The 27,499-nt window shown below is 40.0% G+C and overlaps 1 protein-coding gene across 2 annotated transcripts in view; it reads left to right on the forward strand.

The window, feature by feature from the left end:
- The first annotated feature begins 4,601 nt into the window (after positions 1-4,601).
- The window catches only part of EFCAB2 (EF-hand calcium binding domain 2), a 138,033-nt gene continuing 115,135 nt past the window's right edge, over positions 4,602-27,499 (forward strand). Inside the window, exon 1 of one of the 2 annotated variants that reach the window (XR_005725003.1) lies at positions 4,602-5,145. Coding sequence is in view for 1 of the 2 variants with exons in the window: in XM_040263612.1 (XP_040119546.1) it covers positions 5,115-5,145 (31 nt within the window). In the remaining variant the exon portion in view is untranslated. The remainder of the gene's footprint in view (positions 5,146-27,499) is intronic. The other variant, XM_040263612.1, reaches the window with a different exon arrangement.

The following is a 27,499-nucleotide window of genomic DNA, read 5'->3' on the forward strand; positions in this document are numbered from 1 at the left end:
AGGTTATATCAGAGATCATGAACATTTTTTGAGTCTCTGGGTCAGTTACCACCCTGCCCCTTTCAGGTCTGATTTTCAATGAATAAAGAACCAGAGACTCATCAAAAGTTGCTTAGCAATGAGTGTCCCTGAAAAGTGCTGCTTAGAACAGGAAATGCTTAAGCAATGAATTAAACAGTAACTTGTTGTGTCAATATGTGTTCTTAAGGAAAACAGAAAGAAACATGTACTTTTGAGAGAAGTGACGCCAGGAACAGTTATTTTTCCAAACGCTTTAAGAGTTGTGGTTTCATGTAAGATTTACTTTCAAGTTGCCCACAAGTACTGCAGTTCCAGCTTCCTGCCCTGGGTCTCCTTGAAAAGACTGAAGGAACTCTGGCACTGAAAATGCGCTTGTCCAGAGCCAAGGATTTAACACAATTCTCCCTCATTACCAAAGGGCCTTGAAACCTCAATCTGCTGGAAGACGGCAAGGAAAGAAAAGAAGGTGAGCAGACCACTGGGGCGTGGTTTCACCTCCTCGCCTGCCACCCAAAAGCTAGGCCTTACATTTAATTTTTTGTCCGGACAAGGGCACCACACATGCCATTATCTGGTTCCTTTCAAGTCCCTAAGGGTCTCCGCCAGTTGCTTTGGTTGATGTTTTGAAGCAGTGAAAAAAAAGAAAAAAGGGTGAGGAAGGTGACTAATTCTGTCCAGGATTTTTGCCCTTAACATTCTTCTCTGAATATTCAGGTTACTAAATAGAATATAACAATGGTATCTTAAGTTTATAGAGAAGCACAGTGGCTCTGGAATCAGAACTAGACTCCTTGCCAGCTCTCTTACCAACTAGCTGTGAGACCTTAAACAGGCCATTAATGTGAAGACGTAGTTTTTTCATCTGTGAAACGGAGGTACCATCAGCCTGAGAAAGATTAAAAGAGATAATATATACAAAGTATTTAGAGTTGTTTTTATTATTTTAACTGTAAGAAAACTGTACCCTTATTCTATCATATTCTGATGTTTCCTTTTGAGATCACAGAGTAAGGCTACTCCCCTTATGGGTAGGGGTAGGTTAGGAGCAGTGTCTTTCTTGAAGGTCTGGGCATTCTTGATGTTAATCATCCAGAGAAGGATGAAAGATATATCTTCCATTAGAAACCTGGAATTAGATCTGAGAAGTAACAACCTCCCTCTCATTTTCCTGAGTCTAGAGCCCAAAGAATCTAGATATCCTTAAAGCCACTCATGCTTGATAAGAATTAAAAATCCAAGGTGAAATCAGGAAGGAGCCACAACCTTAGCATGAAGTTCTGTCATCTGTGTAAGACCTGGAGTCAACCTCCTATTGAAGACCTGGAAAAGCAAACTCTCCAAGTGGAAGCTGAATCTTGGAAGAGAGTTGGGGTTTGACCCCCTAAGTACTTCTTCCTGCATGAAAGGGGGGATTCTTCACAAGTTCTCTAAAATTTTCAAAGCTTTCAGTTACATCTATTGAGTCTTATGAAAACTTTAAGACAAGGAGCTTGGATGTTGCTATCTCCATTTCTCTAAGTTATACCTTGCCTAGAATCATGAGGTCAGTACAGGGCAATGGCTAAGGAAAATCTGGTTTAAAAAAAATTATTCTTAGTCCAAGGGGATGGCAATGATTCCCATCCTAGGAAAGTAACAGTGCTGTAAAGGTTTTTTTTTACTATCATTTTGCATTATTCATACCACTTACCCTTTCACTTTACCCACATCTTAGGTAACTGAGTCAACTGCATTCAGAAGAAATGTTTTCTGAGTCCCTCATGGGCACAGAACTCATGCCTGTGTGAACAAATTTATCACACTATAAATTCAATCACACACACACAAAAAAAATAAAATAAAAAAATAAATTCAATCACACAAAAAGACATAACCTATACATATCCCTCTGGCCCCACTCATTGGCATAGTGGGCTTTTGTCAATTGGGTAACCTTTTTTTCACTTTGTGGAAAGTTTTCTGGAATAATAACAGACTTTTATGTCTAACTAGTCAACTGAAAAGTACTTTTAAGCTCCTAGTATGTGTCCCAAATTGGGATAGGTACTGTGGGGATACAAAAGATGTGTATATATTAGGATCCATCTTCAAATCTATATTGGGTGGAGGGGTTAATTAACATAAATTTTTTTACTCATCCAAATGTAGAGTTATCTTAAGTATGCTGTAGGAGTTGAGAATTAGAGGTTAATGTGGCTTGAAATAATCTAAAAAATAAAAAGCTTTTCCTATCAGTGTGATTGAGAAGACTAAATTCTGTCCTAATTTTAAAAATGCACATTAGTGTTTCAAGTTTGATAGAGTTCACACATTTTATTTGCTAAATAACTTTATTTACTTTCAGCTGTGCTAGGTCTTCGTTGTTGCATGTGGATTTTCTCTAGTTGGAGTGAGCGGGAGCTACTCTAGTTGTGGAGCACTGACTCTACAGTTGTGGCATATGCGACTAGTTGCCCCAAGTCAGGTAAAATCTTCCTGGACCAGGGATCGAACCCATGTCCCCTGCATTGGGAGGTGGACGCTCAACCACTGGACCACCAGGAAAGCCCTAGAAATGCACGTTATTTTAGACATAAACACTGAAAAGTTTATGGAGATATATGGACAAATGAAACATTTCCCGTCCTCAAGAGCTTACAGTTTGATAGGGGGAAACAAGTAGAATCTCTGTAAATCAACGTGAGGGTGTGTGTGTGTGTCTTAGTTGCTCAGTCGTGTCCGACTCTCTGCGACCTCACAGACTGTAGTTGCCAGGCTTCTCTGTCCATGGAATTCTCCAATTCCAGGAGAATTCTCCAGGCAATAATACTGGAGTGGACTGCCATTCCATTCTCCAGAAGAACCTCCCAACCCAGGGATGGAACACTGGTCTCCTGCATTGCAGGAGGATTCTTTACTGTTTGAGCTACAAGATAAGTCCTTGTGAGGGTCTACAGATAACAGCTCAGAACGGGTTGACACGGAAAGCTTCAGGGAGCACATGACCTTCAAGGAGGTCACTGACAACAGGGAGGGGACAAATGTGTGTCTGTGGGAGGGTGAATGTTAGAGAGGAGAGAAAGGCATTCCACAAAAAGGAAAGTGAAAGCAGCACAGGAAAAGGTATAGTGAGTAGTGAGCATGAAGACTAAAGCTGGGATTTCCCGCATTTATTTCAAAGGCCTTCATCACCTATATGAAAAGAGGGTCTTGAAAAAACAAATGACTAGACCCTGATCATGAAATTTAAATATACATGAGTGCTAATCATTTGTTGTTGTTCAGTCATTAAGTCACAACTAACTCTTGTGAATCTACTGAACTGTAGCCCACCAAGTTCCTCTGTCCAAGGGATTTCCCAGGCAAGAATACTGGAGTGAGTTGCCATTTCCTTCTCCAGGGGATCGTCCCAACCCGGGAATTGAATCCACATCTCCTGCATTGGCAGGTGGATTCTTTACCACGGAGCCACCAGGGAAGTCTGTGCTCATGATTACTCTACTTTTTGGCATTAAGAAATTATTGTTCATGGTTATATTCATTTTATATAAATATCTATCTTCTGAGCCATTTTGTGAGGATTCAATTGTTCGTAGTCAATTTCAAAGAGAATGCTGATTGGAGCACCACAGGAATATCTTCTACAGAAAAAATACTTATTTTAATAAAGAATATTAGTTTTCTTTAGGGTTTACTGAGGGATTATAGAACCAGAATTAAAAAACATAAAAACTCAGCTAATCAAACCATTAAATACCTTATATTTTGAAGGCCTCTTAATATTTAGTTGTTTATAAATGATTTTTACATAAAATTAAGTCATTTAAATTAATATACACATGCATTAAAGGGGCTTCCCTCCTGGCTCAGACAGTAAAAGATCTGCCTTCTTCTATGTGGGACCCAGGGTTGGATCCCTAAGTCGGGAAGATCCGCAGGAGAAGGAAATGGCAACCCACTCCAGTATTCTTGCCTGAGAATCTCATGGGCAGAGGAGCCTGGCGGGTTATAGTCCATGGGGGTCGCAAATGGTCAAATGACTGAAGCGGCTTAGCACGCACATGGACTAAAAAACCATCTAAAACTAGTTTCGAAAATATATATATTCGCTCGAAACACACCATTAGGCATATTATTCAAAAATCATTTTTAAAAGAAAATATTCTAGTGAACTTTTCCTTAAAATGAGACAAACATTTAACATGTTACAGCTTCCAAATTTCAGAAAAGCGAGATGTAAAGCTTTCCCTCGGTAATTTTAGCTGGACATCTTGTCAAATTTCACAAGTAGGAACATCTTCATGTACCTAACAGTGGGCACAATACAGGCACGTCTTTGTTGCTATGAGAACCTCTATTTTGTATGAGAAATCGCAGCCTTGACGACGCAATGTTTGCGCCGATGTTATAAATGTTTTTCTACAGCGGTTCAGCTCTACCAGTAACACTCTAATGGCTCTCTGGTTTCCTCCCCGCCAGCCCAGTTTTCCGTCCCTGCTCCAGAGCTCGCCCGCCGTGCACTCCCGGTCTCTGGGAGCGGGCGGCGAGCACTGGACTGGCGAAAACGTGGGCCGGAGGTGGGGCAGATGGGAAGAGGCGGCGGCGGCACTGCGGGTTACTTGTTACCCTCCGGAGTCGAGCTCTGCACCAGCTCTCCAGCTTGCGTTTTAAAATCTGCAGTAAAAAAAAAAAAAAAAAAAAAAAGAGCAACGCCACATCCTACAAACTGGAGGGGACGAGAGCAGTGTGTCCCCAAATGGATCAGAAAAATGGGAAAGGAGGGGTTCTGAACTTTATTATTAAATACTTCCTCCATGCCAGAAAAATCAGGGTTCAGGGCTCGGTACTGGGCAGAATAGGCTGAAGCCACCGACGCGGCTAAAAAGGGTCGCGGGCGCGGATCCGGGCTTCCGAGCGCCACGGGGTCCTAGCGGGAGCGGGGTGCGCGCGCGCTCGGAGCGTTCCTTCCCCCCCCCCCCCCCCCAGGGTCTCCTTCCCTCGGGATTCGGAGCCTCCCATCCTCCAGGGCCGACTCGCCGCGGGGCTAGAGGGTGTCAGGACGCCGTGACCTAGCTTAGCGACAGGCCTCTCCCCGGCGACGGCGCCGCAACAAGATGGCGGACGACAGAGACAGGGAGGGCACAGGTAAGAGGCACCGCGAAGCGCAGCCCTCGCCGCCCGCCGCGACCCCGGCCGCACCGGCGAGCTCCAGACAAAGTGGGACCCCCTCCCTCTGGAGCCCCACCCTCAGGGAGAAGGCTGACCCCGCCAGGCCCCGCCGCCCGCCCTGCAGCGGTGGCCCCCTCCCCCGTTCCTGCCTCCCTCGCCCCGCCTCCCGGGCCCTCATCCCGCCCCCGCCCCCATCGTCCCGCCTTCGGAGCCCCGAGCCTCGCTTCCAGCGCGGGTTGCGGCGGAGGCTCCGGCCCGGAGCCCCATAATGGCGTCCTTGTTCACGGTGTCGAGGACACCGCCTCCAAGCCCTAGCTTGGGTTCTCGTTGCCGCAGGCGCCACGCCGGCAGCTACTCAGGCTCTGGGCCCGCGCGGCGGCCTGGGTGAGGACGGCTCAGGCTGCGGGCGTCTGCCGTGCTCCTCCCCGGCTGCGCTGAAACCCCGCCCGGCCCAGAGGGCTGGCGTTTGCGGCCACCATTTTGCCTTCGTAGCGGGGACGTGGGAGGACGGCTTCGAGGTCACCGCGACTGCGTCCGCGCCTCTAGGATCCGAAGCGCGCGCGCCACCCGCCTGGTGTCTTGTCTTATGCGAAAAACAAGACAAAATACAAAAAACTTTAATAAAGATGAAAGAGCAAACTCCAGAGGGGACGCGTAGAGCTCGGTGCGCAGGCCTGTCTCTGCGGCGCCACCAGACGGCCCAGCGCGATCGCGGCGGCAGAGGCGGGACTGGGCCTCCGGTCGCTGGGTGGGAGGCATTGATATGTTTTCAGTATTAGGGGAAAGAAAACCTGCTTATCCATGTTTATTTGTTAAGACTGTTAACGTTGTTTAATTCAGCAGTTTGATTAAAAAATTCTTTTTTTTTTTTACCATCCTCCTTTAGTTACTCAAAAATAAGTCTATTTCAGTAATTGAACTCGTCGCTAAAACGTCAAGCCATTGAAACGATAGAGGTAAACATCTTAGAAATGAAAATAATACCCCACCTTTGTTCTTTTTTTGAGTGCTTGAAACATATCAGCATACCATTTTTCTCAGCATGGAACAAAGATGTGATGATATTAAGTAATATTTACAAGTGTAGAAGCCAGCGCTGAGGTAGTCAGTCACTTGTCATGGTGATCACAGAAAAAAGGCGGAGAAACACACGGCACTGTGCCAAAGAGCTACGTAGTGATAGCAATAATACTATTTGATTTGTTTTTTATGATTACGTTAGTCTGAAAAGCCAGACATTTTATAGATGTTACCTTCCTAAGATGTCCTTATAATTTTATTGTGCTGTTTTAAAAGTATAAGGTACGTCCTAAGAAAATGATTACTTTTTTAATATTAGTTTCCTCAGAGGGACTTCCCTGGTGGTCCAGCGGTTAAGAATATGCTTGCCAGTGCAGGGGACACAAGTTCCATCCCTCTTGGGGAAAGATTGCACATGCTAGGGAGCAGCCAAGCCCCTGCGCTACAATTGCTGAGCCTGGGCTCTCCAACAAAAAAAAGCCGGGGGCATGAGAAGCTCCTGCGCCCCAATGAAAAGAAGCCCCCGCTGGAAGCAACTACAGAAGACCCAGTGCAGCTGGAAAAAAACAAAAACAAAAACAAAAACTTCCCCAGAAAGACTTACCTTTATTTATTAAAATTCTTATTTAAAAAAAAAAGGACTTTCAGGAGATAATCATGGATTTTTAAAAAGATTTGATTAGGTCAGCCTGAGGAAAAGACACTGGATTATGCCTCAAATACAATTTTTCTTCATTAAAAAAATAGATTGAAAAGCTTTTTGATTTTCAAGGATACTTTCCTATTTATAATAAAGTATTTCAGAGAAGAAACAATTCTGTCTATAGCCATAGAAGTAATGACTGTTAAAATCAGACTGGGTGTCATTCATTCAGTTGACAAGTGTTTAATGCCTACCATATGGAAGGCATTCTGAGTCAGGTTAGAACTTTGGAGGGTATTTTTTTGTCCCAAGGAAGGTGAGCTATATAAGGGAGATAAGACATTCACAAAAGGGAGAGAGCAGTCAGCTGGACTGGTATGTGCAGCCCATGTGCCAGCTGCTTGCAAGGTGTGTTGTATCCCCTGATGAGGGCAGCAGCCTGGTATCACTTGAGAGCTTGTAAGAAAGGAAGGAGCGCAGTCCTGCCCCTGACTTACTGAATTAGACTCTGCATTTATGCATTCCTGCCCGTGATCCACATCCACATTAAAGTTTGAGAAGCACTGTTACACGGTATATCTGTTACTCTTTACAACGGTCCTATGAGTTAATTGTAATTGCAGCTTGACGGGCATGATGAAATAGAAGTATGTTGTCTCGAGAATGAAATAAAGGTATGTTGTCTTAAGGATAAATTAGAGACTCATTTGCTGATAACCATCTTTGAATACACCTGTTTCACTCATATATTTGATTCTCTGCTCTGAAGTTTCAGAAATTATGCCTGGCCAATTAATCCGAATAGGCTAGGCTTTGAGGATTCACTCAAACTAATTAAACTCATAAAGAGTGACGTACATACCTGAATAATGATTTATTACTTTAAATTGATACATCGGTCAGGAAGCTGACCTCTGCAATGTCGTATACTGTTTTATGTGTATTAAGCTTTTGTAGAGGGTAGATTTATATGTCTAAAGTTGCTTGATGAACATGGAATCAAGCAAAAGAAAAGGATAGTTTTGAAGACTATATCCATTAAGCTCAAAGAGGATGGGGATCATTTCTTTATACTCAGTGTCTTGCAGAGTATACAGCACATGGTAGGAATTCAATAAATATTGTCACATTCAGATAATTTAATTAAAAGTGTTTGTTTTAATCAAAGCATTATTTACTGTTTCCCTAAAGATCTACACCTAAAAGCATATACAATTATTGTTAGAGGTTTTTTTTCCCTTTTCCTTTCAAGTAAGCTATATGCTTTTATTTCATCTAGCTCAACAAACATTTTTTTTGAGAGCCAAAAAATTCATTAGCATGTCTTTAAAAAATAGCAAGACATATATATTTTAAGTTGTTCATATTTAATCTTGAATTTTTTTTAGTTCTAAAGGATTAAGTTTCTGGGTAGTCATCACATCCAGCTCTTCAACATTTAGGGATTAATCTTGATACAAATAGTGAGAATATTGGTAAAAAATAGTAACTAAATCTATGATGGGCTATTTTGCTCTATTTATAAAAATTTTCTGTAAGATTATGTACATTGAAATCATGCTTAATTTATAACATTTTTGTACCTTATACATAGTATAATTTATCTTTTTTCCTAGATTAGAAAATATGACATATATTATAAAGAATTTGAAATTCTAGAATCAAGTTGATTTTTTTTTTTAAAGTACTTAATTTTATTTGTTTTACTAAAAGAAGAATGTTTGCAGCGGGATAGGAAAGATTATTTTTGAAGTTCTGTTATTTCCATGTAAGTTTCCTCAACCAGAGCGTTATCTTACTTTTTTTCTTTTCCTCCGTTTTGTTTAAAATGAGGAATCAATATAGTTGTTGATTCTTTGGATCTTCAAATCTTATTTTAATGTTTCTCTTAGAGACTTTTATATAGAACTGGAAGAATCTTCTATTTGTGATTAAAATCATGTCTAGGAAACAGACTGTTTAGGAATAACATTCTAATTTTTGTCAGGCCATTGAGCTTTGGAGAAGGCAATGGCACCCCACTCCAGTATTCTGACACTGTTTCCACTGTTTCCCCATCTATTTCCCACGAAGTGGTGGGACCAGATGCCATGATCTTCATTTTCTGAATGTTGAGCTTTAAGCCAACTTTTTTCACTCTCCACTTTCACTTTCATCAAGAGGCTTTTGAGCTCCTCTTCACTTTCTGCCATAAGGGTGGTGTCATCTGCATATCTGAGGTTATTGATATTTCTCCTGGCAATCTTGATTCCAGCTTGTGCTTCTTCCAGACCATTTCTCATGATGTACTCTGCATAGAAATTAAATAAGCGGGGTGACAATATACAGCCTTTCAGTACTCCTTTCCCTATTTGGAACCAATCTGTTTTTCCATGTCCAGCTCTAACTGTTGTTTCCTGACCTGCATAAAGATTTCTCAAGAGTCAGGTCAGGTGGTCTGGTATACCCATCTCTTTCAGAATTTTCCACAGTTTATTGTGATCCACACAGTCAAAGGCTTTGGCATAGTCAATAAAGCAGAAATAGATGTTTTTCTGGAACTCTCTTGCTTTTTCCATGATCCAGCAGATGTTGGCAATTTGATCTCTGGTTCCTCTGCCTTTTCTAAAACCAGCTTGAACATCTGGAAGTTCACGGTTCACATATTGCTGAAGCCTGGCTTGGAGAATTTTGAGCATTACTTTACTAGCATGTGAGATGAGTGCAATTGTGCGGTAGTTTGAGCATTCTTTGGCATTGCCTTTCTTTGGAATTGGAATGAAAACTGATCTTTTCCAGTCCTGTGGCCACTGCTGAGTTTTCCAAATTTGCTGGCATATCGAATGCAGCACTTTCACAGCATTATCTTCCAGGATTTGAAATAGCTCAACTGGAGTTCCATCACCTCCACTAGCTTTGTTCGTAGTGATGCTTTCTAAGGCCCACTTGACTTCACATTCCAAGATGTCTGGCTCTAGATTAGTGATCACATCATCATGATTATGTGAGTCGTGAAGATCTTTTTCGTACAGTTCTTCTGTGTATTCTTGCCACCTCTTCTTAATATCTTCTGCTCCTGTTAGGTCCATACCATTTCTGTCCTTTATCGAGCCCATCTTTGCATGAAATGTTCCCTTGGTATCTCTAATTTTCTTGAAGAGATCTCTAGTCTTTCCCATTCTGTTGTTTTCCTCTATTTCTTTGCATTGATCGCTGAAGAAGGCTTTCTTATCTCTTCTTGCTATTCTTTGGAACTCTGCATTCAGATGCTTATATCTTTCCTTTTCTCCTTTACTTTTCGCCTCTCTTCTTTTCACAGATATTTGTAAGGCCTCCTGAGACAGCCATTTTGCTTTTTTGCATTTCTTTTCCATGGGGATGGTCTTGATCCCTGTCTCCTGTACAATGTCATGAACCTCATTCCATAGTTCATCAGGCACTCTATCTATCAGACCTAGGCCCTTAAATCTATTTCTCACTTCCACTGTATAATCATAAGGGATTTGATTTAGGTCATACCTGAATGCTATGCCTAGGTATATTATATTTCAAACTGCAGAAAACCAAAGATAACAAGAAAATCCTGAAAGAAGTCAGAAAAAAAGTAAGAAGACTTACCTAGGCTTTTTGTCAGAAACAATGTAAAGCAGGAGAGCGTGGATTAGAGTAGTGTTGATAGACAGGTAAAGCAGTATGACCAAGGCCAGCCACTTAGCTAACTGCTGAAACAAGGACTCACTTTCAAGTCTGTCTGACTCCAAAGCCAATGCTCTTAGCTTCTATACCCCACATAGAGAAGTCAAGGGGAATTTTATTATAAAAGGAAGGAAAACTTGGCCCATGATCTCCTTATCTGGAGCAGTAGTTCCCAAACTTTAATGAACTTCAGCCTCACCTGAAGGGCTAGTTAAACCACAGATTGCTAAGCACCATTCCCAGAGTTTCTTCACCGGTAAGTCTGGGGCTGGTGGGCTGAGGGTGGGCCCTTGAGAATCTGCATTTCTAACAAAGTTACCGGAGGATGAGGATGCTATTAAAAACCATTGATCTAGAATCTAGGGTAAAGTTTCAGTGTATTTGCCTCTAGGTTTTTTCTAGACATATTTGTATTTTGTTTTACAGATTTGAGATTGCGTTGTATATAGTTTTATATCCAGCTTTTGTACTTACTATTATAAGCACTTTTTCAGTGAATCAGTATTTCTCAGCATTATTTTTAATAGCTGCATTTATTATATTTATGAATTATATTTACCTAATGGCACCCCACTCCAGTACTCTTGCCTGGAAAATCCCATGGGCAGAGGAGCCTGGTAGGCTGCAGTCCATGGGGTCTCGAAGAGTCGGACACGACTGAGCGACTTCACTTTCACTTTTCACTTTCATGCATTGGAGAAGGAAATGGCAACCCACTCCAGTGTTCTTGCCTGGAGAATCCCAGGGATGGGGGAGCCTGGTGGGCTGCCATCTCTGGGGTCGCACAGAGTCGGACACGACTGAAGTGACTTAGCAGACTTAGCAGAGAAGCTTTCCCTGACTATTGGATGTCTACACTGTTTCCAGATTTTCTGTGCTATAAATAATGCTGCAGAATAATGCCACCACAGTAAATGGTCAATGAATGTCTTGTATCAAGAATGTTTTGACACAGCTTTGATCCCCACTGTCTATCCCCTTTGGAAAAATGATTTCATTCCTTCTCCTCTTTGTTGGTTCATACTAGTTATTTATGAGTTACAGAAGATAATCTCATTTCTAAATTCTATGAGTACTTATTGTGAACCTTTTTACTAATTACATTATTTTCTTTAAAAAATGGTTAATTAATCGAAGATACACAATTGCCAGTCAGAGCTTATGATTAGAATAAGATACATATTTGCTTATTGTTTGTCTGTCCTGCTACAGTGGAACTTCATGAAGTTAGAGATTTTATTTCACTTACTATCAATTCCTTGGGATTTAGACCAATTATAAGATTTATTGTAATCAATCTGTACATCTTTGTTGAAGGAATAAATGAACCAAGGGTAACATATTGAGTACAGTAGTTTAGTGTCATCTTGCATGGTCTTTTCATGGGTAAATGTGTTTTTTGTTAACCTTCTAAAAATATTGAAAATAGTTCAGAGCTACCCTCATTACATTTGCAGAAGCACTCAGATTGGAAATTACATTTTAAATCCAACTTCATCATTTAAAATGCTAGAATGGCATTTCTGCTTCAACATGATGACTGAGTACCCATGTTTATTTTTGCCCTTACTGAAATCCCACAGAATGACAGTAAAAGAATTAAAAAAAAGAAAAAAAAGGCATAGGCTTACAAAGATAAAGAGATAGGAGAGGAGATAATAGGGGTTTATAAAAAGACATTACTAGAGGAGATAATAATTTATTAAATGGATGAATGAGTGGCCACTAACTTAGCAGAACCAAAGAAAATAAACATAAGCCTGTGGAGGAGGGAGCCAAAAAGAAACAAACCAAGGGGAGCTGTGAAATCCTGGTAATTTTTAGAATTGGAGGCAGCAGCCACCTCTGATGGCCTGTGTGTGGAGTGAGACTAAATATGGGGGGTCTGGATGAAAGTCATAAGGCAAGTGGTTGGATCTCTCATCCTTTGGCGTAACCAGGTGATAACTTCTGGAAATTTAAGTCAGAGAGATTCAGGATGCAGGGATGCCTGGCACAGTAGGGGGCGATGTGCTATTATTATCACCAACTTTGATATAGTAGCTGACAGTAACATTTGTATTCAGTTTAATAGTATCACATAGATTAAATACTTCTGTTGTTGTTGTTCAGTTGCTAAGTTTTGTCTGACTCTTTGCAACTCCATGGACTGCAGTACACCAGGCTTCCCTGTCCTTCACTATCTCCCAGAGTTTGCTCAGATTCATGTCCATTGATTGAGTCAGTGATGCTCTCTAACCTTCTCATCCTCTGCCGCCTGCATCTCCTTTTGCCTTCAATCTTTCCCAGCATCAGGGTCTTTTCCAATGAGTTGGCTCTTCTCATCAGATGGCCAGAGTATTGTAGCTTCAGCATCAGCCCTTCCAATGAATATTCAGGGTTGATTTCCTTTAGGATTGACTGATTTGATCTCTTTGCAGTCCACAGTACTCTCAAATACTTCTGAGTAGGACCCAAGATAATAAACCTGAAAAGTGGTAGTCTGTTTAATAGGATGTCAAAGAGATAGAGATTTGAAATTCTGTTCATTAAGATCTTCATTAGTTATAAGGAAGGGAACTCTGCAACTTTTTAATTGGTTAGTAGATTTGCATTGGTAACTACATTATAAAATAACATAAGCACTAAAGGCTTCAAAAGAAGAGTGCAAGGTGAAATCAGTAAGTGAAGTTTCATAGAAACTGTGCAATATAATGAAATGATAGGGAAAGTGCTTCAAATGTGACCAGTTTCAATGACTTTGTCTGCATTATACTTCAACTGCCCACTTTCATGGCTGAACTTGTATCTTATAACATCTAGAATTGTGCTACCTCTGACATCCTCAATTCAGATATTTTATTCTTGAACTGCCTTTTTGTTCATCACTGATTATTTTTAAGAATAATTTTGAATAATAATTTTGTAAAATAATTTCAAATTTACAGAAAAATTGTAATAGTACAGAGAATTCCCACATTCCCTTTACCCAGATTAATTTCAATATTTTGTCACATTTTATCACTCTCTCTCATATATATACATATAACTTGTTGTATGTATCTGTTATATATGTATATTCTTTACTTGAAACATTTAAGAGTAGTATGTTGCAGTTGTACCACTTTCTTCCTTAATACTTTTGTATATATTTCCTAGGAACAAAGATAATCTCTTATGTAAAATCTCTATGAAGTTTAATTTAGATACACTTAAAAAAATTGAAGTATGGTTGATTTATAGTATTGTGTTAGTTTCAGGTATACAGCAGTAGTTTAGATATATATATATATATTTCTTTTTTTCAGATTATTTTCCATTGTAGGTTATTATAAGATATTGAATATAGTGCCTTGTACTATATACAGTAAATCCTTATTGCTTATCTAGTTTATGTATAGTATTTTGTGTCTGTTAATCCCATACTCCTAATTAATTCCTCCTCCCTACTCTTTCCTCTTTAGTAACCATTAGTTTGTTTTCTGTATCTGTGAATCTGTTTCTGTTTTGTATATAGATTCATTTGTATTATTTTTCAGATTCTACATATAAATGATATCATACAATATTCATCTTTTTCTGACTGACTTCAGTTAGTATAATATTCTCTAGGCCCATCCATGTTGTTGCAAATAACATTCTTTTTAATAACTGAGTAATATTCCAGTGTGTGTGTGTGTGTCTGTAACTCTATTTTTAGTTTTTAAAGGAACCTCCATACTGTTTGCAAAAGTGTCTGTACCAATTTACATTCCAATCAACAGTGTAGGAGGGTTCCCTTTCCTTCACACTCCCTCCAGCATTTATTATCTATAGACTATTTTTGATGATAGCCATTCTAACCAGTATGAGGTGATACCTCATTCTAGTTTTGATTCACATTAATAATTAGTCATGTTGAGTGTCTTTTCTTGTGCCTGTTGGGCACCTGTATGTCTTTTTGGAGAAATGTCTACTTAGGTCTTTGATTAGGTTGTTTGTTTTTTGATAGTTAATTGTATGGGGTGTTTATATTCTTGGCTATTACTCTTATCAATCACATTATTTGCAAATATTTTTTCCCAGTTCATAGGTTATCTTTTCATTTTGTTGACAGTTTACTTTGCTGTGCAAAACTTTTAATTTTGATTAGGTTATATTTGTTTACTTTTGCTTTCATTTCTTTTGCCTTGGGAGACTAATCTAAGAAAATATTCCTACAATTTATGTTCTCTTCTAGGAGTCTCTTCATGGTGTCATGTCTTATATTTAGGTCTTTAAAACATTTTGAGTTCATTTTTGTATATGGTGTGAGGGAATGTCCTAATTTCATTAATTTACAAGTAGCAGCCCAGTATTCCCAACACCACTTACTGAAGAGATTATCTTTTCTCTGTTGTATTTGATTGCTGTCTTGCTGTATATTAATTGACTGTAAGTATGTGGGTTTATTTCTGGGCTCCCTATTCTGTTTCATTGATCCATATATCGTTTTTATGCCGACATTAGGCTGTTTTGATTATTATAGCTTTGTAGTAGTCTCTGACAGAGAAGGCAATGGCACCCCACTCCAGTACTCTTGCCTGGAAAATCCCATGGACGGAGGAGCCTGGAAGGCTGCAGTCCATGGGGTCGCTGAGGGTCAGACCTGACTGAGCGACTTAACTATCACTTTTCACTTTCATGCATTGGAGAAGGAAATGGCAACCCACTCCAGTGTTCTTGCCTGGAAAATCCCAGGGACGGGGGAGCCTGGTGGGCTGTCATCTATGGGGTCGCACAGAGTCGGACACGACTGAAGTGACTTAGCAGCAGCAGCAGCAATAATCTCTGAAGTGTAGAAGGATTATGCCTCCAGCTTTGTTCTTTTTCATCAAGATTCCTTTGGCAATTCTGGGTCTTTTGTGGGTCCATGTAAATTTTAGTATTATTTGTTCTAGTTCTCTGAAAAATGTCATGGGTATTTTGAAAGTGATTGTATGAGATCTGTAGATTGCTTTGTGTGGGATAAGCCATTTTAACAATATGAGTTCTCCCAATCCAAGAGCATGGGAGATCTTTCCATTCTTTTAATAATTTCCAATTTCCTTTATCAATGTTTTATAATTTTCAGCATGTAGGTCTTTCACCTCCTTGTTTAAGTCTATTCCTAGGTATTTCTTTTTGACATAATTTTAAGCAGGATTATATTTTTGCATTCTATTTCTGATATTTTGTTAGTATAAAGTAATGCAACAAATTTCTTTACATTAATCTTGTATCCTGCTACCTTGCTGAATTCATTTATTGGTTCTAATGGTTTTTGTGTGGAGAATTTAATGCCTTTGCATAGAATATCCTGTCATTTGTAAATAGTGACAGATTTACCTCTTCCCTTCCAGTTTGGATATGTTTTATTTTTTTTGTCTGATTGCTGTGGCTAGGATTTCCAATACTATGTTCAATAGAAGTGATAAGAGTGGGCATCTTCCCTATTCATTTTTTCACTTCTTATATGACAGAGAATATACAATTCATAAAAATAGGAGCTTCCTCAATTTATTCATATGTACATGTGCATCTACTGAATTACTGCAAAAGCCTCTTGTTTTACTTATTTTCATTTACCATGTTGAAAATCTGCTTATCTGGTGATGAATTCTCTGTCAAAAACCTTTCATGTTTTCCATTGCCTTCAGTTCAGTTCAGTCGCTCAGTCGTGTCCGACTCTGCAGCCCCATGAATCACAGTACAGCAGGCCTCCCTGTCCATCACCATTGCCTTAGTATGGTCTGATTCTCTAATAGAACAGACTATGATGTTTTAGTTCTCCAGGTTCTTCTCTAATCACAAGTCTGGTAGGTGCCACCCTCATGCCTTCTATATTGTACCATAATGAACAGTTTATTTGTTTTTTCCATAATGAAAGTTCTAAGCCTCTGTATATATTGTTTTCTCATCCTGGGCTTTCTTGAATAAATTGTATTGTTTAGTGGTTCAGAACATGAAATTGATAGTAAGTCTTTATGGATTTGAATTCCAGCTCTACCTCTTAATAGCTGGATCTCAAAAGAGTTGGACATGACTTAGTGACTGAACAACAGCAACAATTTTAGGCTAGGTACATAACTATTCTAACTTCTTTGCATGTTAAATGAGGAGTAAATTAGAAGCTACTTCATACAGTGGTAAAGTATGTAGTAAGAATTCTATATATTATATCACTAATTACTTAGTGTGTCAGGCACTGTGATGGACACTGGAGAATAGAACATATTTGGGTCTTACTGTCTTAAGAGATTATATACCGTAGAGAAGAGAACCATAATTCAGTGATATTTGGGATAAATTCAAAAAGTTCTAGAAGAGGGACCCCTGAGTTAATTTTTTCTTACTTCAGAGACTTTGAGTGTGGCATTCCCTATTCTGAAAAACCTACTGTTGTTGTTGTGAAGTTGCTAAATTATGTCTGACTTGTTTGCGACTCTGTGGACTGTAGCCCGCCAGACTCCTCTATCCAGGGGATTTACTAGGCAGGAATACTGGAGTGGGTTGTCATTTCCTTCTGCAGGGGTTATTCCTAACACAGGAATAGAACCTATGTCTCCTGCACTGGCAGGCAGATTCTTTACCATTGAGTCACCGAGGAAGCCCCCCAAACCTACTAGTTTTCAGCTAAAAGGACTGCAGATTCAAAAGCCTGAATAAATAAAGGAGCATGTCTTACTAGAAATATTGAATAAGGGTCAGTGTAGCTGGTGTGAAGAAGTGAGGGTGGGTGAGACTGTAAGACTAGTGTGAAATGAGGTTTATAAAGTAGGCCGAAACCACACCTATTAGATGACCAGGTCAGGGGTACTGACCTCTATCCAAGAGCAAGAGGAAGTCATTGAAGCCTTTTAACTAGGGAGATAATACAATTCAGTTTATGTTTTTAAGAGATCCAAGGTCCTTTGCCTACACTGTGGCAGATTGGACCAGGGCAAGAGCAGGTGATGATGGTGTTATCTTGGACTAGGTGGTAGCAGAGGAAATAGGTAAGAAGGTTTTAGAGCCTAGATATTCTAAATTTCTTTGTGACTGGATGTTGAGATTTGAAGAGGGTTAGGGATGAATTAATGCCTCTCCATTTCAATTTCTGACTATTTCTTCATCTTTACCTAAGTCTCGCTCTAAAAACTGAGATGGGTGTCACTCTTGTGCTTCTATAACACTGTTTACATACTTTGCTGAGTTTTAGCACATCTGCTATTATAGTTCACTGTAGCTGGTTTGGTTTCCTTTTAAATTAAAATGTAGTTCTGGTACATGATCAATAAATATTTGATAAATGAAAGCACATAGTAACATAAAGCTAGATCGTGAGCAAATACCATACAGTATTTTAAGCCAGGTGTTTTGGTGATAAATTGTTTTTGGATCAAGCCATTTATAAAATAAGAATTCATTAAGAATGCCTCCTCCCCCCAAAACACCTTAATGGGTTCTTAACATTTTTTTTTAACAGCATATCTCTGGAATAGGTATTGGCATTATTTGGGTCAAATAGAACAATAACATAATTTATGCTTCTAGTTAATTAACTTGGAATGCATTTCTTTACCTTCTTTGTTGTGTGTTTTAAACAGGTCTCATGATAAGGATTTCTCTTGGGGCTTATTATTTTCTCTTAATTTATATAGGTGGGGTTTTGAGTACCTAGTATTTAAATATATATACAGGTATCTTAGCTTTAAAAAAAACCCTAGCTGTGATATTTAAAAACTTCTCTATTCTCCTTGGGTAGTGGGGCCAGTATTTGGTAGCTGGTGCTGAAATGGAAAACCCTTGATTACGTCCTTGCCCTGGGACTGTGTCAGTGGCAACTATCACTCAGTGGGACAGAGGGAAAGGAAACAAAACAAAAGCCTCTCTGTTTTCTTAGGCAGTTTGACATATATTTTGGTTAATATAGCTCCTTCTGTATTTATTATCATTATTTTCCTCTTTTGAAATTAAATGTTAAGTAGTTTTGGTTTGGGGCTTCCCTAGTGACTCAGATGGTAAAGAATCCACCTGCAATGCTGGAGACCTGGGTTCAGTCCCTGAGTTGGGAAGATCCCCTGGAGAAGGACATGGCAACCCACTCCAGTATTCTTGCCTGGAGAATCCCCATGGACAGAGGAGCCTGGTGGGTTATAGTCCATGGGGTCACAAAGAATCGGACTGAGCAACTAAGAATAGCACAGTTTTGGTTTTGTCTTGGTATGGTTTGATTTTAACTTGGTATAATAGATAATTTTTAGCCCTAGTTATTTCTATTGCTGAAAAACAAATATGTCAAATTGTTGGCTTTGGTAATGTGTAATATGGGAAGAAGGTAAAAGTAATTACTGTACAGTAATATAACTTGCCTCTGAGATTTCACCAATTAAAAGGTATTTTATTATTGTATCGTATTAATTTAGTTATATTTATTTTATAAAAAAGAAGTCTGCTGTATGCTTTTGTGACCTAGAAGGGTAGGAACAACTATGAATAATGTAAATAATATAAAATATATACATTTTATTTGTATTTTTAAATCTTTTTTTTAACATTAATTTATTTGGCTGCACTGGATCTTAGTTGCAGCATGTGGGATCTAGTTCCCTAAGCAGGGAATGAAACTAGACCTCCTGCTTTGGGAACATGGAGTCTTAAACACTGGACCACTAGGGAAGTCCCTATTTAGTCCCTATTTTTAAAAATGATTTGCATAGCTAACCCAATCATTAGAGTAATTACTAGTTCAAAAAATATTATTAGTGAGATACCAACAGATTCTAGTAAGGTTTACGACTTCATGGAAACCAGTGTAGGAAGCTCAGGCTTCCCTGGTGGCTCAGATGGTAAAGAAGCTGCCTGCAATGCAGGAGATTAAGGTTTGACCCCTGGGTCAGGAAGATCCCCTGGAGAAGGGAATGGGTACCAACTATAGTTTCTTGCCTGGAGAATTCCATGGACAGCAGAGCCTGGTGGACCATAGTCCATGGGGTCGCAGAGTCAGACACGACTGAGTGACTAACACACGCATGCAAACCAATGCTAATAATCCTGGGTGAAATTATTTAATAGGGTTTTTCCTTTTTTCTCTTTCATTACATTTCATGTAAATGAGTACAGTTGACTCTTGAACAGTGTGGGGTTGGGGGGATGCCACCCACAGCATAGTTGCATATCTGCATATAATTTATACTGGTCCTCCTTATATAGGTGATTCTCCCTTGTCCATGGTCTGTATCTCAAATTCAATCAACTCTGGACTCTTGTAGTATTGTAGTATTTACAGTTGTTCAAGGGTCAACTGTAACACAGAACTTAATTTCTCTCAGTCAAATTTATATAACTTACTTTATTCAGATACTAAGTAATTTGCTCAAATTAAAAAAAAATTCTGATAATGGGTAACTTTTATTGAATATTACTGTAGTTCTGGTAGTAGCTTTCGAAGCAACCTTGTGACATTAAGCCAGTCTTGATACCTTTTTGCAGATGAGAGAAACTGAGTATTGAGCAATTAAGTTACCTGTCCAAAAGGTTCAGTTCAGTTCAGTTCAGTTCAGTCACTCAGTCGTGTCCGACTCTTTGCGACCCCATGAATCGCAGCACGCCAGGCCTCCCTGTCCATCACCAACTCCCGGAGTTCACTCAGACTCACGTCCATCGAGTCAGTGATGCCATCCTGCCATCTCATCCTCTGTTGTCCCCTTCTCCTCCTGCCCCCAATCCCTCCCAGCATCAGAGTCTTTTCCAATGAGTCAACTCTTCGCATGAGGTAGCCAAAGTACTGGAGATTCAGCTTTAGCATCATTCCTTCCAAAGAACACCCAGGGCTGATCTCCTTTAGAATGTCCTGGTTGGATCTCCTTGCAGTCCAAGGGACTCTCAAGAGTCTTCTCCAACACCACAGTTCAAAAGCATCAATTCTTCGGCGCTCAGCTTTCCTCACAGTCCAACTCTCACATCCATACATGACCACTGGAAAAACCATAGCCTTGACTAGATGGACCTTTGTTGGCAAAGTAATGTCTCTGCTTTTCAATATGCTATCTCGGTTGGTCACAACTTTCCTCCCAAAGAGTAAGCATCTTTTAATTTCATGGCGGCAGTCACCATCTGCAACGATTTTGGGGCCCCCCCAAATAAAGTCTGACACTGTTTCCACTGTTTCCCCATCTATTTCCCACGAAGTGATGGGACCAGATGCCATGATCTTCATTTTCTGAATGTTGAGCTTTAAGCCAACTTTTTTCACTCTCCACTTTCACTTTCATCAAGAGGCTTTTGAGTTCCTCTTCACTTTCTGCCATAAGGGTGGTGTCATCTGCATATCTGAGGTGATTGATATTTCTCCTGGCAATCTTGATTCTAGCTTGTGCTTCTTCCAGCCCAGCGTTTCTCATGATGTACTCTGCATATAAAGAAGCAGGGTGACAATGTACAGCCTTGACGTACTGCTTTTCCTATTTGGAACCAGTCTGTTGTTCCATGTCCAGTTCTAACTGTTGCTTCCCGATCTGCATATAGGTTTCTCAAGAGGCAGGTCAGGTGGTCTGGTATTCCCATCTCTTTCAGAATTTTCCACAGTTTATTGTGATCCACACAGTGAAAGGCTTTGACATAGTCTGATGGATCTGATCTTTAAACCCAGGTAGTCAGATACTGTGCTGCTGCAACCTAGAAATGGTGGCAAAACTTTTTCAAAGTAAGAGGTTAGTAACATTTTTATTTCTTTTGTTTTGTTTTGTTTTTAATTTTTAGTTTTACTTTATTTTACTTTACAATACTGTATTGGTTTTGCCATACATTGACATGAATCCTCCACCGGTGTACATGAGTTCCCAATCCTGAACCCTCCTCCCACCTCCCACCCCATATCATCTCTCTGGATCATCCCTGTGCACCACCCCCAAGCATCCTGTATCCATTCTTTATTCAGTTTTCCTTAATTTTTACCCAATGCCCTTTTCTGTTCCAGGATCCCACCTCTGATACTACATTGCATTTAGCTGTCATGTCTCTTTACATTCCTCTTGGCTGTGACAGTCTCAGACTCTCCTTATTTTTCATGATCAGTTTGATAGCTTTGAAGATTAATGGTCAGCTTTTTTGTAGATTGTCCCTCTGTTGGGATCCTGGAATACATACTACCTAGAAGTGATGAGAACCGATGAAGCCTATGACTTACTGAATTTGCAGTCTGATAGGGGTTGGGGAAGGACAACTTGGGCACCCCCATCAAGTGATTACAGCATGGGAAAGAATAGGACACACTGAGGATACACTTTCTCCAGATCACTAGCCATTTCTTTGTTTCCAGTTGAGTTTTCCTCCTAGCAACAAGAGTGATCTCTCTTGATAATAAATCTAGTCAGATACTCCCTACTTGATAAACCCTACTTTGATACCTATTGGCCTTAGAATAAAATCCATATTCCTTTAATGTGTGTTACTGAAAAAGACCCTTAATAATATGAAGTCTCCTCCCACACTTTTTCTAGTTATATCCAATTATAAGGAAGTAAAGGAGCAAAAACTGGAATTTTTTCTCATGCTTTTTAGTTTCTTTTCTAAAACTGTTATACAATTTTATTATTTTGAATTGTTTTTTAAGGAGGAGAAAAAAATTCAACAAAGTTAACATACAGGATATGATTTTTAAAAGCACATTTAAAAATTACTTTCTAATAAATACTCATAAGAATGCATGGAAAATGGAGGGTACACAATAACTGAAAAGTGTTCCTGTTTGTTGACACACTTAAAAATACTTCTAAGATTCTTATTTTATAAAAATAAATCTTCGTCAGCATACAGTATGTTTAAAAAATATACAAGATACTCTGACATATATTACAGTCATTCTGTTATAAAAATGTGGTTGTTTACAGAAATCAAAGGTGTAATCAAAAGTCTTCTAACAAACAAAAGCCCAGGACCAGATGGTTTCACAGGTGAATTCTACCAAAAATTTAGAGAAGAGCTAAAACCTGTCCCTACTTACTCTTCCAGAAAATTTCAGAGGAAGGTAAACTCCTGAATTCATTCTGAGGCAAACATCACCCTAATACCAAAACCAGACAAAGATGCCACAAAAAAAGGAAAACTACAGGCCAGTATCACTGATGAACATAGATGCAAAAATCCTCAACAAAATTCTAGCAAACAGAATCCAACAACATATTAAAAAGATCATACATCATGACCAAGTGAGCTTTATCCTAGGGATGCAAGGATTCTTCAGTATTCACAAATCAATCAATGTGATATACCATATTAACAAATGGAAGATAAAAACCATATGATTATCTCCATAGATGCAGAGAAAGTCTTCGACAAAATTTAACACCCATTTATGATAAAAACTCACCAGAAAGCAGGCATGGAAGAAATATACCTCAGCATAATAAAAGCCATATATGACAAACCCAGAGCAAACATTATCCTCAATGGTGAAAAACTGAAAACATTTCCTCTAAAATCAGGAATGAGACAGCCACTCCCACCACTACTGTTCAACATAGTTTTGGAAGTCCTAGCCACAGCAATCAGAGCAGAAAAAGAAATAAAAGGAATCCAGATTGGAAAAGAAGGAGTAAAACTCTCACTGTTTGCAGATGACATGATTCACTACATAGAAAACTCTAAGGACACCACCAGAAAATTACTAGAGCTAATCAATGAATATAGTAAAGTTGCAGGATATAAAATCAATACATAAGTCCCTTGCATTCCTATACACTAACAATGAGAAAACAGAGAAATTAAGGAAACAATCCCATTCACCATTGCAAGGAAAAGAATAAAATACTTAGGAATAAATTTACCTAAAGAAACAAAAGACCTATATATAGGAAACTATAAAACACTGATGAAAGAAATCAAAGATGACACAAATAGATGGAAAAGTATGCCATGTTCATGGATTGGAAGAATGAGTATATTACCCAAAGCAATCTATAGATTCAGCACAATCCCTATCAAACTACCAGTAGTATTTTTCACAGAGCTAGAGCAAATAATTTCACAATACTTATGGAAACACAATGGCAATGGCACCCCACTCCAGTACTCTTGCCTGGAAAATCCCATGGATGGAGGGGCCTGGTAGGCTGCAGTCCATGGGATCGCAGAGAGTGAGACATGACAGCGATTTCAGTTTCACTTTTCACTTTCATACATTGGAGAAGGAAATGGCAACCCACTCCAGTGTTCTTGCCTGGAGAATCCCAGGGACGGAGGAGCCTGGTGGGCTGCCCTCCGTGGGGTCGCACAGAGTCGGACACGATTAAAGCGACTTAGCAGCAGTATGGAAACACAAAAAAACCCTGAATAGCCAAAGCAATCTTGAGAAAGAATGGAACTAGAAGAATCAACCTGCCTTACTTCAGACTATACTACAAAGCTACATACTGTCATTAAGACAGTATGGTACTGGCACAAAGACAGAAATATAGATCAATGGAACAAAATAGAAAGCCCAGAGATAAATCCATACACTTATGGACACCTTATCTTCGATAAAGGAGGCAAAAATATATAATGGAGAAAAGACAATCTCTTGAATGCTGGGAAAATGGTCAACCACCTGTAAAGAATGAAACTTTCTAACACCATACACAAAAATAAACTTAAAATGGATTAAAGATCTAAACATAAGACGAGAAACTATAAAACTCTTAGAGGAAAACATAAGTAGAACACTCTCTGACATAAATCATAGCAATATCCTCTATGACCCACTTCCCAGAGTAATGGAATTAAAAACAAAAATAAACAAATGGGACCTAATTAAACTTAAAAGCTTTTGCACAATGAAGGAAACTATAAGCAAGGTGAAAAGGCAGCCTTCAGAATGGGAGAAAATAATAGCAAACTAGACAACTGACAAATAATCTCCAAAATATGCAAGTAGCTCATGCAGCTCAATACCAGAAAAATGAACAACCGGATCCAAAAACGGGCCAAAGGGTGAGGTGGTCCTAAGGTGGCGGACGAATAGGATGGGGAGACCACTTTCTCCCCCACAAATTCATCAAAAGACCATTTGAACGCTGAGTAAACTCCACAAAACAACTTCTGAATGCTGGCAGAGGACATCAGACACCCAGAAAAGCAGCCCATTGTCTTTGAAAGGAGGTAGGAAAAAATATAAAAGATAAAAAGAGAGACAAAAGAGGTAAGGATGGAGATCGGTCCCGGGAAGGGAGTCTTAAAAAAGATGGAAGTTTCCAAATACCAGGAAACACTCTCACTGGCGAGTCAGTGGTGAGCATTAGAACCTCAGAGGGCAACATAACCGGGAGGAAAAATAAATAATTAAAACCCACAGATTACGTGCTCAAGGGTAACTCCCAGCAGAGAAGCAGTGCAGACGCCCGCATCCGCCACTAGCAAGCGGGGGCTGGACAGGGAGGCATGGGCATTGCTTAGAATAAAGACTGGGCCTGAATGCCCCGAGGGCAGTCTGAGGGAACTAACATGGGATAGCAAACCAGACTGTGGGATAGCTATCCCACGAAAAGCCCTAACCTAAGACACCTACAGGCCTGCTCACGGAACAAAGCACTAAGCAGAGCTACTGGCTGTGGACCGGCCCATCCCCCTCTGGAGACAGGCAGACAAGGGCAGCCAGAGCTGAAAGGGGGCAATTGCGGCCCCAAAGAGGCATCATCTACCAAACTGCAAGCAGGCTTCATTGCTAACCAAGACTTCTTGGGAATCTGGACGGTCGACATCGGCCGGGAGGTTTGCAGCCAGAGATTAGCTCCCCAGAAAAGATACACGGCACACCTGAGAAGGTGCACCAGTTGTACACTCAGAAAACCGAGCAGCAGGGACGGGGAAGGCGATAAGTCACAGTGACTGTGCTCACCAAGCACCTGGTCACCTGAGATGCTCGGACCTGGGAAGGGCACAAAACGCAGGCCCAACCGAGTCTGTGCCTTTGTGGAGTACCCAAGTACCTGAACCTGAGCGGCTTAGACCTGGGAAGTGTATACAACCCAGGGCCGGCCTCAGACATTTCCCGGCAGAGCAACATAGAGTCTAAGCAGTGTAGACAGGGAGAGCACACACGCTGTGAGCAGGGTTAAACCCAGTGTGGCTGAGACACTGCGAGGACATGCCAGTGTTATTTGTTTGCAGTGTTCCTCCCTCCCCACAGCACGACTGAACAAATGAGCCTAAAAAAGTGTCCACCACTGCCCCCTTGTGTCAGGGCGGAAATGAAGAGACCAGCAAACAGAAGAAGCTGAAACAGAGGGAACCGCCTTGGAAGTGACAGGTGCAATAGATTAAAACCCTGTAGTTAGCACCGACTACATAGGAAGGGGCCTATAGATCTTGAGAACTATAAGCCGAATCAAGGAACTATCTGAAAATGAACTGAGCCCACACTGTCCACAACACCAGAGAAAGTCCTAGATATAGTTTTACTATTATCATTCTTTAAATTAAAAAAGAAATTTATTTTTAAGTCCTCTATTACTCCTTTAATTTTTATTTTTATAACCTACCATTACTTTGTAAAAAAAAGACCCTATTTTTTAAAGCAAACTTCATATATATATATATTATAATTTTGTGACTTTTTTTCTTTAATATTGTATTTTTGAGAATCCAGCCTCTACTCTAGATTTTTAATCTTTGCTTTTTTATATTTGTTATCAATTTTGTACCTTTAAGAACCCAATCTTCAGTACCCATTTTTACTTGGGAGCAAGATTACTGGCTTGACTGCTCTCTTCCCCTTTGGACTCTCCTTTTTCTCCACTAGGTCACCTCTATCTCCTCCTTCCCCCTTCTCTTCTCTACCCAACTCTGTGAATCTCTTTGTGTGTTCTAGACTGTGGAGAACACTTAGGGAACTGATTACTGGCTGGATCTGTCTCTCTCTTTTTGATTCCTCCCTTTATCCTCGTGGCCACCTCTGTCTCTTCCTCCCTCTTCTCTTCTCTGTATACTTCCGTGAACATCTCTGAGTGGTCCAGACTGTGGAGAGCACATAGGGAAGTGATCACTGGCTAGCTTCCTCTCTCCCCTTTTGATTCCTCCTCTTCTCCTCCTGGTCACCTCTATCTCCTTCCTCCCTCTTCTCTTCTCCATGTAACTCTGTGAACGTCTCAGGGTGTCCCTCACTGTGGAGAAACTTTTCATCTTTAACCTAGATGTTTTATCATTGGTGCTGTATAGATGGAGAAGTCTTGAGGCTACTGTAAGAATAAGACTGAAAACCAGAGGCAGGAGGCTTACATCCAAATCCTGAGAATGCCAGAGAACTCCTGACTCCAGGGAACATTAATTGATAGGAGCTCATCAAACACCTCCATACCTACACTGAAACCAAGCACCACCCAAGGGCCAACAAGTTCCAGAGCAAGACATACTACGCAAATTCTCCAGCAACACAGGAACATAGCCCTGAGCTTCAATATACAGGCTGCCCAAAGTCACACCAAACCCATTGACATCTCATAACTCATTACTGGATACTTCATTGCACTCCAGAGAGAAGAAATCCAGCTCCACCCACCAGAACTCCTTGACAAACCACCCGTTCAACCCCACCCACAGCGAGGAAAATCCACAATAAAGAGAACTCCACAAACTGCCAGAATATGGAAAGGCCACCCTAAACACAGCAATATAAACAAGATGAAGAGACAGAGAAATACCCAGCAGGTAAAAGAACAGGATAAATGCCCACCAAACCAAATAAAAGAGGAAGAAATAGGGAATCTACCTGATAAAGAATTTCAAATAATGATAGTGAAAATGATCCAAAATCTTGAAAACAAAATGGAGTTACAGATAAATAGCCTGGAGACAAGGATTGAGAAGATGCAAGAAAGGTTTAACAAAGACCTAGAAGAAATAAAAAAGAGTCAATATATAATGAATAACGCAATAAATGAGATCAAAAACACTCTGGAGGGAACCAACAGTAGAATAACAGAGGCAGAAGATAGGATAAGTGAGGTAGAAGATAGAGTGGTAGAAATAAATGAAACGGAGGAAAAAAGAAAAATGACT

Source organism: Oryx dammah, unplaced genomic scaffold, assembly GCF_014754425.2.
Source record: "Oryx dammah isolate SB20612 unplaced genomic scaffold, SCBI_Odam_1.1 HiC_scaffold_21, whole genome shotgun sequence".
NCBI classification, from domain to species: Eukaryota; Metazoa; Chordata; class Mammalia; order Artiodactyla; family Bovidae; genus Oryx; species Oryx dammah.